The 12,909-nt window shown below is 42.8% G+C and overlaps 1 protein-coding gene across 35 annotated transcripts in view; it reads right to left on the bottom strand.

Moving 5' to 3' along the window:
• MYO18A (myosin XVIIIA) overlaps positions 1-12,909 on the bottom strand; it is a 768,001-nt gene that overhangs the window by 114,841 nt on the left and 640,251 nt on the right. For all 35 annotated transcript variants that reach the window (XM_085649195.1, XM_085649183.1, XM_085649196.1 and 32 more), the window contains one exon: positions 11,647-11,784. In XM_085649195.1, coding sequence (XP_085505321.1) covers positions 11,647-11,784 — 138 coding nt within the window. The remainder of the gene's footprint in view (positions 1-11,646; positions 11,785-12,909) is intronic.

The following is a 12,909-nucleotide window of genomic DNA, read 5'->3' on the forward strand; positions in this document are numbered from 1 at the left end:
ACCGCATAAAAAATAGTACCGGTAATGAAATATTTACCACATAAATTGGCGCCCGAACAGGGACACTTTCTCATCTCACGCGCCGGAGGTGCGTTGCAGGCCCGGTCTCCTGCCACGGCTGAACGGACAAAAACGCGTACCTGCAGGATTTCCTGTATCTCCCTCCGGCCAAGCGGGGGTGACTGAGGCTGCGATCAACACCCAGACGAGGCGGTGAGAAGTGCGAAGTATCCCGACCAGAGCCTAGCTGAGAGAGCAAGATCCGAGGTATACAGAGGCCCACCAGGTTCCGAAGTTTCGAGTCCAATCAAGTCGAGTCCAGTCCGGTCCAGTTTCAGTTCCGTTCCGAGGCCTTCCGTTCCGAGCTACCCGGTGAGTACCATTACCGGGGAGGCATTTTACGTGCACATAGTCTGTGCCGGTCAAGACGGGTTTGGGTACACAAATCCGGTCTGCACTGTTTCAGCAGTGTATCTGTACTGTTTAGCAGTATATATAGTATGTCTTGCATATAAACAAGTATTATCTAGTGTCAGTATTATGTCAGTAACTAGTTTTCTATTAGTTATCATCATTCGTTAAACTGTTAAATGTTAAATGTTTTAATACGTTTTATATATATATTGTGGTGTGAATGACTGTTCATTATTGTGTTCATTGTATAAAGTGTGTTCTAGTAATAAGGTCCAAAAATGCCGCTCTTCTCGAAACTAAGACAGATCAAAACCAGAAAAGGGGTACTCGAAGAAGCTGTTCCCATCCCACCTAGGGACACTCCCGGGTATTTTATGTATCATAAGCATGGCCTAGATGCCGTATTATTTCTTGATTTATGGGTGGACTACACCAAGGATTTGCCAGAAAATCAGAGATGGCCCGCAGCGGGGACCTGGGATGCAGATTGCATCATGAGAGTAGAAGAAGAATTATGGAAAAAGAAAGCCAGACAGTCACAGAAAGATGCCATTGAATTATGGCGTAAAGAATCATATAGACGTACAGAAAAAGCGCTCAGACAGGAAGAGAAAGGTAGAGAGAATTTAAATAAAACCCGAGAAAATCTATTAATTGAGGAAGGTACCCGAGTAAAATCAGAACAAGTAGATAGACAAAGAAACACTCTCATGAATGGTATGTATCCTCTTCTGGCCGAAGGGTTACCTAAGGCTACCCCGGAAATACCAAAAGACTTAACTCCTCCATTGCTCCCGATAAAAGCACATCCCAAAACACATCCCAAAACAGCAAAGGACGTTTTCCTTTCCTCCTATTTAGATGACGTAGCTCCCGAGTATGCTAATGCCATACCACACATACCGCTTGCCGATGGTGTTCAACACCAAGAGCATCCGTCTGTATCCCCGCAACTACAACCTCCTACACAAGTTCCCACAGGTCCGTCTGTGTCTACAGTTTTTCCCACATCTACAATATCTATCCTACGTCCAACGAATCCTTTCGTGCCTAGCACCTCAGATGGTGCTACAGGAGGTACGACAGACATGTTTGCCACCCCGCCGCGAAATAAACAGACCCTTAGAGATTTAGCACTCCAACGTACACCCCAATTAGCGACATCCGACATGTTTAAAGAACAGCTTGTGGATTGTAGATACGATCCAGTACCAGGTAGACAGGACAAACTGCTCATATCATCACTACGTATACAACGAGCTACATTATATTTAATGACGATACCAGGAATGGTTGAACACCTAGACAATATATATCGCTTTGTCCAAACAGGGCGAGGTTCAGAAAGTATTAACGAAGCTATGGAATACCAGAAAGTGGATGTACAAAGACAACTACTACGTTTTTTCATAAATTGTGTAATTAGGAATCAAGACAGGCCCGGGGCAGATCATGATACCATGCAAAAACTTGCCAAATGGGGTCAGAACATATCAGAAGAGAAACATGATAAACAGGCGTGTATAATCGCCATGTGTCGAAAGATCCGCAAGGAAGTAGAACGAATACATAAAGAAAGACGAGAAACCGACAGAGTAGAATCAGAAGAAGAGGAGGAACAAGAATCAGAACAATTAGAAACGATAGCTTATGTAGGTAGAGGAAGACCCCATAATAATACTAGAGGCTTTAATGACCCGATACGTCCAATACGTCCAGAATATAATAGGCATTTTCCAAATCCTATGTTAAATACAAGATCCCCTGAACACCTATTCCAAGCCGTTGATAAATTACTCCGAGATCGAAGGGGGTATCATATGCTCGATTCCATGGACGAACAAGAATTAGCCAGGTCAGCAGTACAATGGGCTGATAGTCCCAGCGAATACAATGATGGTGCACTAGCACACACGTTTCTGAATCTTGACCCCGACGAGCAGCGTTTAGCTAGTATATACATGATTCAACACCTCCTTATATTATATAAAAGCCAACATTCCGATCCAGGACCCTTACCTGACATATTGACAGAACTACTCACGAATAAATGGAGAGGGTCAGGTACTGATTTAATCAATGAAATTCTAGAATTTCGAAACCAGTATATAGCTTTCGTATGCCCAGAACACGTTCCAGTTCCCATTATGGGAAGAAAAATGTATCACATAGATAGACAGAACCCGTTACGCGAAGTACACCCAATCAGAGGTGACGGTAATAACTTTACACGCGTGTTTGTGTACACGCCTATAACTAAACTGGAATTATTAGAAATGAAGAAAGTAGTACCCAGCCATGACAAGGACCCAGCAGGTTTCCATCGCGAGATAAAAGACATGTTACTCATGGGAGAGTATACCTACCCCGACATTATGAAAATATTAAAAGTCCTATTACCCGCCGGTGTTTACGAGAAACTCAAAGAAAAGGAATGGGAGGTGGGAGACCAAAAGATAGATTGGACAGCATTAGAAAACGAAGAAAGGGCCCGAGCTGCAGGAGCAGGACTTGGGGAAAAGACTACAGCACTAGCAGGACTACTAGTACAGGTACTGCCACGTTTATTAACTACGAAAAAGGAAGACTGGGGTGCAATCTCAGCCTGTAAACAAAAGCCAGATGAAGACACTAGTGATTTCTATTCCCGATTTGAAAAATGTTTTGGTATAAATAGTGGCATAAAAGCCAGTAGTGAGTCATATCCACATCTGTTTGTGACAAAATTAGTTGAAAATTCTCTGCTACAAGTCAAGAATAGAGTATTGAAATTCGAAAGTACCTGGCAAGGTAATACCCCATCACAGATGTTGCAGATGTTACAATATCACCACAATAGAATTAGAGAAGAACAAGAACACGAACAAAGACGTATGAAAGATACAAAAATGAAAATGCTTGTTGCTCAGTCAGTCCCAGCTGATGGTCATCAAAAGGGTGATTCCGCAGGTCCTACGAAAGGGACATGCAACTATTGTAAACAACAAGGTCATTATATACACGATTGTCCAGTCCTGAAACATAATATTGCTACAGGTAGAACCCAGGAGAGACCACGTCCACCTAGACAGGATCAGAATCTACAACAAATCCCTCAGCATGCACAACCTAGGTTAGCTCCGCAACAACTAGCCCCGCAACAGGCAGCTCCTCAACAGACCGTAGCACCACTACAAACGCAGCCTATTGCTGCAACACAAGCGACAACACAACAGATGTATCAGTATGCACAAGCAGATTATCCCGATTATCAGCGATATACATGAAATAGCCTAGAGAGGGAAGTTGGCTTACCCCTTATTGAGGTTCCTGTAGACCAGGAGGGACCTTATGTACATAGTGAACTATTAGGGGAAGACAGAAAGTTTTTACTTGATACAGGGGCAAGCAGAACAACTATAAGACGCAGTGAAGTTCCAGGGGCACCCCTCTCAGGCTCACAGAATATTTCCCTTGGATTCTCAGGAAAACCCATAATTAATGACGTAACACAACCTCTTCCACTTACGGTCGGTCCATTGACACGCACTACAGATTTATTGCTTACTAAATCATGTCCAGAAAACTTGTTAGGTATAAAAACATTGAAAGCTCTAGGAGCTATAATATGTTGTTCTCCGGAAGGAGTACGACTATTTCTACGTGACTTCAAAGGTCACTACGTGTCAAGAGATATGGATCACCGATTACAGAGTTTACCTACGCATTTATGGGCACAAGGCCCCACTGATGTTGGTTGCATGAACATTACACCATATCGAGTTACACTAAAAACAGGAGTAGTACTACCACGAATGCGACAATACAAGTTACCACCAGATGCTGTAGTGGCTTTGCTGCAAATCATTGACGAGCTCATTGCACAAGGAGTGGTTGTCGAAACCGACTCCAATGTATGTAATTCCCCGATAATTCCGATTCTTAAAAGAACGGATCCAAAAGCACCACCAGTATATCGATTAGTTATTGATCTGCGCGAATTAAATAAATGTATTGTACCACAATACCCTGTGGTCCCAGATATCTCTTCATTACTAACAGCTATTGACTCGGAAGCAACGTTCTTCACTGTAATTGATCTCAAGAATGCCTTTTTTAGCGTCCCAATAGATCCGGAAAGTCAATATCTGTTCGGATTCAGTTTAAATGGACGAAGTTTTAAATTCACACGCGCACCTCAAGGATTTACAGAAAGCCCCAGCATCTATAGCCAAGCACTGAAACGAGAACTTGACAGTATCCACATGCCCGTTAACACTGCCTTGCTTCAATATGTCGATGATCTGCTGATCACCGCCCGAAGTGAACATGAATGTGAAAAAGCGTCACTGACGGTTTTAAAATTCCTGGCTGACAAGGGGCATAAGGTGTCCCCTTCTAAGCTGCAATTCTGTGTCCAGCGAGTTGTTTACCTTGGGCACTCGCTGTCCAAGGAGGGAAGGCAGCTTACACCCGACCGCATCCAGTTAATTGCTAACATGTCAGTACCCAAGACACAAAAGGAGGTGCGGGCTTTTATAGGCCTCACTTCATACTGTAGGCAGTGGATCCCTCAATATGCATTTCTAGCAAAACCACTCATCCAGTTGACAACACAGGAGGCAGCCACATCGACTATCCTCCCTTGGACTCAAGAACATACACACGCCTTTGAAAGCTTAAAGAAAGCTTTATGCCGAGCACCTGTTTTAGCAACACCATGTTACAGTAAACAGTTTACACTCTTTGTTACAGAACGCGAAGGTACTGCCTTGTCAGTACTCACTCAGGAACAAGCAGGATCACACAAACCATGTGCTTATTTCTCTAGTACATTAGATCCAGTAGCTCAGGCTCTTCCTGCGTGCCTGAAATCGGTGGCAGCAACGGCTTTAGCAATCAGACAAAGCGATGCCATAGTGTTAGGACACCAATTGACAGTACAAGTACCACACGCAGTAGAGGTTCTCTTGAACCGCACACAAACACAACACTTGACTATAGCGAGACTTACCGGTTATGAATTGACATTATTTCAGCCACACTTAGAAATCAGACGTTGTAATACGTTAAATCCTGCCACACTGTTACCAGTGGGCGGAACAGATCCATTGGCACATGATTGTGTCGAAGTCATTACTATCACGACGAAACCCAGACAAGACTTGACAGATATCCCTTTGTCGGATCCAGACTTGACATTGTATGTAGATGGGTCATGTATGAGAACAAGTACAGGAGAGTTAGTGGCCGCTTACGCAGTCACAACAGACACTGAAATCATTGAAACAAATTGTATTAACACTTTGTCAGCTCAAGCAGCAGAGCTCATCGCTCTGACACAAGCCTGTATTCAAGCCAATAATAAGAAAGTCAACATATACACAGATTCACGTTATGCATTCGGAGTCGTCCATGACTTCGGCGTATTGTGGCGAGAGAGAGGTTATTTAACTTCTCACGGTGCCCACATCCAACACGGACCCCTCATTCAAGCCCTATTAGACGCGATTCATCTACCTACTGCAATATCGATTATGAAATGCAAGGCCCACACACAAGTTACCGACATCATTTCTCAGGGTAATGACCTAGCTGACAGAACAGCTAAACAGACTGCTCAGAATCAGACTCACACAGCTGACATGACAAAGACAATAGTTCCGACACCAACACATTGCATGACAGTTAAGGATCCCGCCCTTGATGTAATTGACATACAGACACATGCTACACCAGAAGAAATAAAGAAATGGATTGAATTAGGAGGGATCCAAACGGATCAAGGATGGATGACGAAGGAAAAATCTATATGGTTTCTTCCCGACTCCATGGTTCAAGTCATCATTAACACAATACATAGTCCAGCGCACCTAGGAGAAAAAGCTATGCTAGACAGCATTCAACACATTTGGTTCAACAAACACTTGCGAGCAGCAGCTAAACAAAAAGTTCGTACCTGTATGATATGTTGTCAGTTTAATCCAGGTAAAAGCATCCCCGTAGAGCAGGGTGGATTTCAACCTCCCGATCATGCTTTTGAAGTCCTCCAGATGGATTATATCCAGATGGAACGATGTCGAGGATTCAAATATGTTCTCGTAGTTGTCTGTGCTCTTTCCCGTTGGACAGAAGCCTACCCGGTTTCAGATTACACTGCCCCGACTACTGCCAAACAGTTAGTTCGAGAATTCTTCCCACGGTACGGTTTACCACGTGTTGTCTACTCAGATAACGGCCAGCCGTTCTCATCCGAACTAATGAAACACGTTTCCCTTTTGTTAGGCTACCAATGGAAATTCCACTGTGTCCGACATCCCGAGGCAGCAGGTCTCGTGGAACGTCATAATCAAACCCTGAAAATTAGATTGTCCAAAATCTGTAGAGAAAAAGGTGTCGATTGGATAGTAGCCTTACCAGTTGCGCTCTTTTACATGAGAATGGTAGCACATTCTCGAACAGGGCTATCCCCGTACGAGGTGATCTTCGGTAGACCACCAAATATGTGGGGGACGCCTATACCTCGCAAAATCACTGATGTTGACTGTAATATGCGGACAGATTACCTGGCTTCCTTGATGTCTGCACTACAATCTTGTCGTTCACAGGTAGCCGCAGCTTTTCCCGATAATACTGAGGGGAAGCCCCATGACGTGGTTCCTGGTGACCTGGTTCTGGTCCGGAATTTCGACCGGAAGACCCAACTGGAGCCTAGGTGGAAGTCGCCGAAGCTAGTTCTACTAACTACAAGGACAGCCGTAAAGATCGAGGGACGAAAAGGGTGGTTGCACTCGAGTCATATCAAGAAATTTTATGGACTACCATCTAGTGTGAATACTCAACCGTGTATTCCCTCACAGACAGACTCAAAGCTCCCCTTGGTTGAGCAGTCAAAACCAGAACTTTACAAACTAAAATTAAGGTCTAGCAAGTCAGACAATTTGATTGTTTAAGTCCTCTCCAAGGTGAATCGGTTGAATTTGTCTCTGACATGTATCCTCTAGATCGGAATAGAGAAAGAAATCAACAGATGCAGCTTAAAAAGCATGCGTATTGTAAATCACTTCGTAGTCACTGCACAGTAACACTATTAATTTTGTTTTTTCTAAGTCTTCTGATCATTATTTTCAGCATACTATTGCATATGTATTACCCTATTCTTAAGCGTGCTTACAATGTAACTGCAGAACATTCTTTTAGCGAATTACCTTCGCATGAGTTGTCCTATAGATTTGCGCTGCGCAACAACACATTCATTAGTATGTTACATCATTCCCATCAGACCAGCAATGCCACAAATTGTTGGATATGTGGCCGACTCCCACCCTATCAGAACTATAAGGGAGTTTTGCCCCTTTTTCCCTATCCGTTCACACACAATGGCTCCTGTGGAGCATGGTTTAGTTTGATTAATTCCCTAGATTCAAATTCCGCAGTTTATCAAGACAACTGGGTATGGGGAAACCTGAACCTAGTTTTGCTTAAAGTCTGCTACCCTAACAAGGAGGGACTTCCCAAGAGAATAGGAACTGATCTAGAAAATGAAGTATATGGATTAGGTAATTTTACACTTGACCTCATGATCCTGAACGTTGAATCTAAAGCTACACCAATCTTGCCCGCCATGTCAGTATTCCCAGTAAAAGGGGAATTATGTGTAAGAAAGAATGGTTCCATACACATGGGCCATAGTAAATGCACCACTGTAATACAATTCAGTGATCAAGGCAAGTCTACATTTAGAGCTTCCCATCATTCCTACTTCATATGTGGCCAGACCGCATATATATGTCTACCTTTAGATTGGGATGGTACCTGTTACATAGCATTCCTTCTGCCACCTGTTTTCCTAGCTCCTCCTGATTATCACAGAAATACCCATTTAGTACACAATAGACAACAGAGAGATCTCCCAATTGTCGATTACACTGAAACAGCATGGGAAAAATACACAGATTTCAATAAAGGGTTCTTTCCCTATATAGGTACAGTCACTAATAGTAAGCTGATACGTAGATTAACCAGAACCCTTGAAGCAGTAGTGAACGAAACTATTTCCGCCTTAGGCAATTTAACAGAAGAGCAGTCTGCTATGCGGATTGTTGTGCTTCAAAATCGTCTTGTCCTTGACGTCATCCTGGCCGATAGGGGCGGAGCTTGTAGGGTCATCGGATCAAGTTGCTGCATTTTCATACCAGAAAATTCGCCGTCGGTATATAAAGCCATAACCCGCCTTCATAAGATTATAAGCCAGATACACCAGAGTCCAGGCACCTGGACTTGGTCCGGTTGGTTCTGGGGCGTGTTGTCAGCCTGGGGATGGAGAATCTTATCCTTCCTAGGTATTGGCTTTCTCATACTATTCAGTTGCTGCTTATGTCTACAATGTGGGCCAGCGATTTGTGGTCTGTGTGCCACATCGTGTATCCCACATCCAAGTTTTCGTTCAAGATCCCGGAAGAAGAAAGAAGAACAAATGATGCTATATGAACAGATCGATGGATTGATGAAGATCGATATCTCCTGAGGGTCCGTAGGGGACAAGGAGGGAATGAGGAAATATGAATTTTGTGATCAGTTATGTCCCCTATCGTAGACCCCAACGGCTCCATGTGCATGCTATACGTACATGTATGTTCCCTCCAGTTCCAGTTTTGAAGACGCAAATATATGTGCATCCACCGTCAACATGTCCTCTTTCAGATCCGCCATGAATGGGTCAGATATTTCATTCCTAAGTATGAAAGGCCACCGACTTTATGTGGTTCACTTTCCACATTTTACAGATTCAGGCGAGTAGGCCCTGAATTCTGTCATCAAGCCTTTTCCTGTCTTCTGCCTCTGAAAGCTCCAGTCTGAGCCTGCATCTGTATCCATGAACTTTGTCCTACTCCCTGCGCGGCTAACGGTGCCTGATCCAGCATATTGCCTGCCAAAAACTGTATTTCACCTTCAAGATTATCTACTCCGCTCCTCATCCGATGCATTCCTGTCTAGTAGTTTAGGTAAACATTCCTCCAGCTACCGTGCAAAGGGCCAGGCCTCGCTGTCCACATGCAAGTAATTCATAGCCCCGTTACCATGGAATATTCCTACCCCCTCGCATCTCATGTAGACATTTAGACGCTTGTACACGCACTAACCGTCAGTATAGAATAGATTCTATCCTAGAGACCTTTCCTTTTGGATAACACAGTTCTTTAAACATAGGATATTAGATATGATTTGGGATTAGGTTGACATAACCCCCAGACTTCTGTCTCCACATGTAGAGCTAAATGTCAAGTCCCCTTCACCCTCTAGTTGCACGTCAATCACACGTCATGCGGCTGCGCGCGCATCTCTGTCAAATATTTCTGCTGACATTGCAGGATTCTTTTATGGATCCACCCACTTGTGACATCATGTATAATGACGTTTATTAAATTACGCCCATATGTCCGCCTCTATTAGTTACGTATGCACAGTTTATCTGTATTATCAGCTGTTACGCCTCTTGCATCTGTTTCACTGTAATGCATTTTCCTATAAAACTGATTATCTGTCAATAATGTATGCTCTTCCTTCCTGAACTTTCGTGGTGATGGAATAGAAGCCTACAATTCGAATTGTATTCCTTTGTATAGGAATAAAGCCTTTTAAAACCTCTAATACCACGGATTCTGCCTCTTATATTTACTGAGTTATTCTTACTAGACTTTACCGCATAAAAAATAGTACCGGTAATGAAATATTTACCACAGCATAATGAACAACAAGAGCTCTAATATTCTCTATTTATGACAAAACTGTTGCACACCCAAAGCTACCTTGAAGCATTTCCTATAGAAATTAACAAAAGGAGGGGTTCGGTTTGTGATACAAATTATGTTTAGCGCTCTAGAAAGTGAAAATGACACATTTTCTAAGTGCTCCCAAATATATTTCTTATCCAGGCAAGTAAAACATTCTGCCATGCAGACTGAAAGGAATACTTTCAACACCAGCAGTAGTCTGTCATTTTACTCCTTAGAAATCAACTGCAGTGTCACCACCGAGTTCTAATGAACAACGGATTTGCTAATATCTTGTACTCAAGACAAATTTGAGGCACTCCTGAAAGTTATTTTGTTGGAATACCACCTTACGAAAGAGCAGGCTGAAGTAAAAGATCATTTACATGTTAATGCAGGCATGAAACCAGAGTGTTAAAAGTATGAGGGGGTGTGGGTTTTTAGTAATTTGAGGTATAATATTTTTTTAAAGGCCTTAAAAAAAGTTCAAGTGAGAAACCTCTGCATAAGTATAGCATCCCCTTTCCACATCTGTTTACTCAGCCTACCCATCTTCTAAGTCGCTTAACAGGACTCTAATTTTAAAATAATAACATTTTTGCAGATACATATTACATTATATGTATGTATGTATATATATAAATATATCCACCTAAACGTGAGAACTACCCAGAGTTCTCTGCTTCTTTTTTGCATATATATATATATATATATATATACACACATACACTAAAAAAGACAAAGTCTAAAGTGATGTTAAAGTATGATAATAGGAACTTATTTTACGTTAAAAATAACCTAGAAAATCACTGAGATAAAAAAGGTTAAACCGGCTCTATAGTTAGGTATTTAAATAAGATAAAAAGCAATGTCTAAAACCCCCAAAAAATCCGAAATTTTACCAGATGTAGTTTACTGATTAGACTAGAACTGGCGTCACCTGCCATGCACTGCTTACAACGTCATAAATTACATCACTCATGACATGTTACATGACATTATTGAGGACATCATGCAATTCACTGCGAAACCGTCCTATAGGATTTATAGACAAAGGCAGTAGCAATATGAGCTCCCACACAGTGCTCTGCCATTGTGCCTTGACTGCTCGATCCTAAAGGAGGGAGCAGAAAAGAGTAAATTCAAGCCGAAATTGACAAATCAAGTGAGCCTGCCAATAAAATATGTCCATTACAGCTAAACTGTGTTTTTTGTCAATGAGGTTACAAATGTAGGCCTACTGAAAATTGTGCCAGGAACAGTTCACATTTCACATAATACACTATATAGATGTTAGTACATAACAACTTTTTCCCTACCCACTTGTGTTGGTTTACAACAAAGATCAGAAGTTCTTCAGCACTAAACGAAACCATATAAGCGGACTAACCTAAGCAGCCAGTCAGGATTTCTCCCATTTTTCCGGTTCAGCTATTTAGCCTTATCTCACAGACTCAGAATGCCAATGACTAGCACCCACCTCCAGGCGTTTGACTTGAGTCCTCTCAAACTCCAGCTTTGTGTCCAGCTCCCGTATCTTCGCTTCTTGCCGGCTGACCAAGGACTTATCCACCATGGACTGCTCCACAAATTCCAGCTGGCTTTGAAGGCCTTGTAACTAGATTGGAGAAGAGAGAGGGACAGCAATAAGCGACACCCTAAGTACATCTTACGTACATCTTACTTCCAAGACTGGCTAAGGCCAGAATACCTGACGGTGTCTGGTCAGGACCACAGATGAAATGTGGCTAGGGTCCTTCACAGTACGTGCCAACATTATGGAATTAGAAAAAAGGACGTTTTTGAAGGAAAAAATCAACGAGGGGAACTATGTTTTCGGGTCCGTTGGCATGTAAGCTTCATCTGATGTAGGTGTAGTAAATATAAGTGAGGTACATCTAGTGGGCCAAAACGGGAGAGTTAAATTGGAAAGTCTCAGTGCTCCCTACTCAAGGGGGAACAGTTTGGCAAAGACACAGGGCTGTGAAGGTGCCACTTAGTAGAGATTTGTTTCCACTACATTGGAAACCAAACATTCACTTTAGAAAAAGAGGCACTTTAGCAAAGCTGATGAAGACAGGGTAAAGCATTCGGCTCAAATTGTGACTTGTGGATATTGCAGTAAATGTTGATTTTTTTTACATTTTAGATAGCACATAGTACTGGTGTTAGGTGTATTTCTAAGCACCCACTCCCCCTTTTGGCACTAAGGGAAGTGATAAAGCATTTGCCCAAGATCACACACTTCGAAGCAAGGTTTAGATTGTCTCCTCCTCGTTCTATGGCACAGCTAACTAACATAACTAAGTCACATCGTTTGACCTACAGTAAAGCTTGTTTAACTGTAGGGAACAAAAACTCGTTTGAACAAAAAAAAGTCAGCAAAGATGTCTTTTGTATCCAACGGATGGGTGATCAGAAACGTATCTTCGACGGGGAGAACAGAATTCCTCTTAAAGACGGAGAGCGAGGCTGAAAGAATCCCGACCAGAGAATATGGGTGCACTTCAGCACTGGTCTGTAACTCATGCAACATATGGGCGTGGCTACTGAGAATGGATAATGAGGGGGCTAGCCCATCCTGTACTGAACATCACTGCTCCTGGTTAACAAATGTCCTACTGTGCACTGGGCCACACTACGGGGGCCGATTGCAATACAACATCCAAGTGCCTTCCAGGGTACAACGCCCTAATGCCTGCCAGGACCCAACGCCCTAATGCCTGCCGGGGTACATTCACCC

The sequence above is a fragment of the Triturus cristatus genome, chromosome 3_2 (genome assembly GCF_964204655.1).
Source record: "Triturus cristatus chromosome 3_2, aTriCri1.1, whole genome shotgun sequence".
Classification (NCBI taxonomy): domain Eukaryota; kingdom Metazoa; phylum Chordata; class Amphibia; order Caudata; family Salamandridae; genus Triturus; species Triturus cristatus.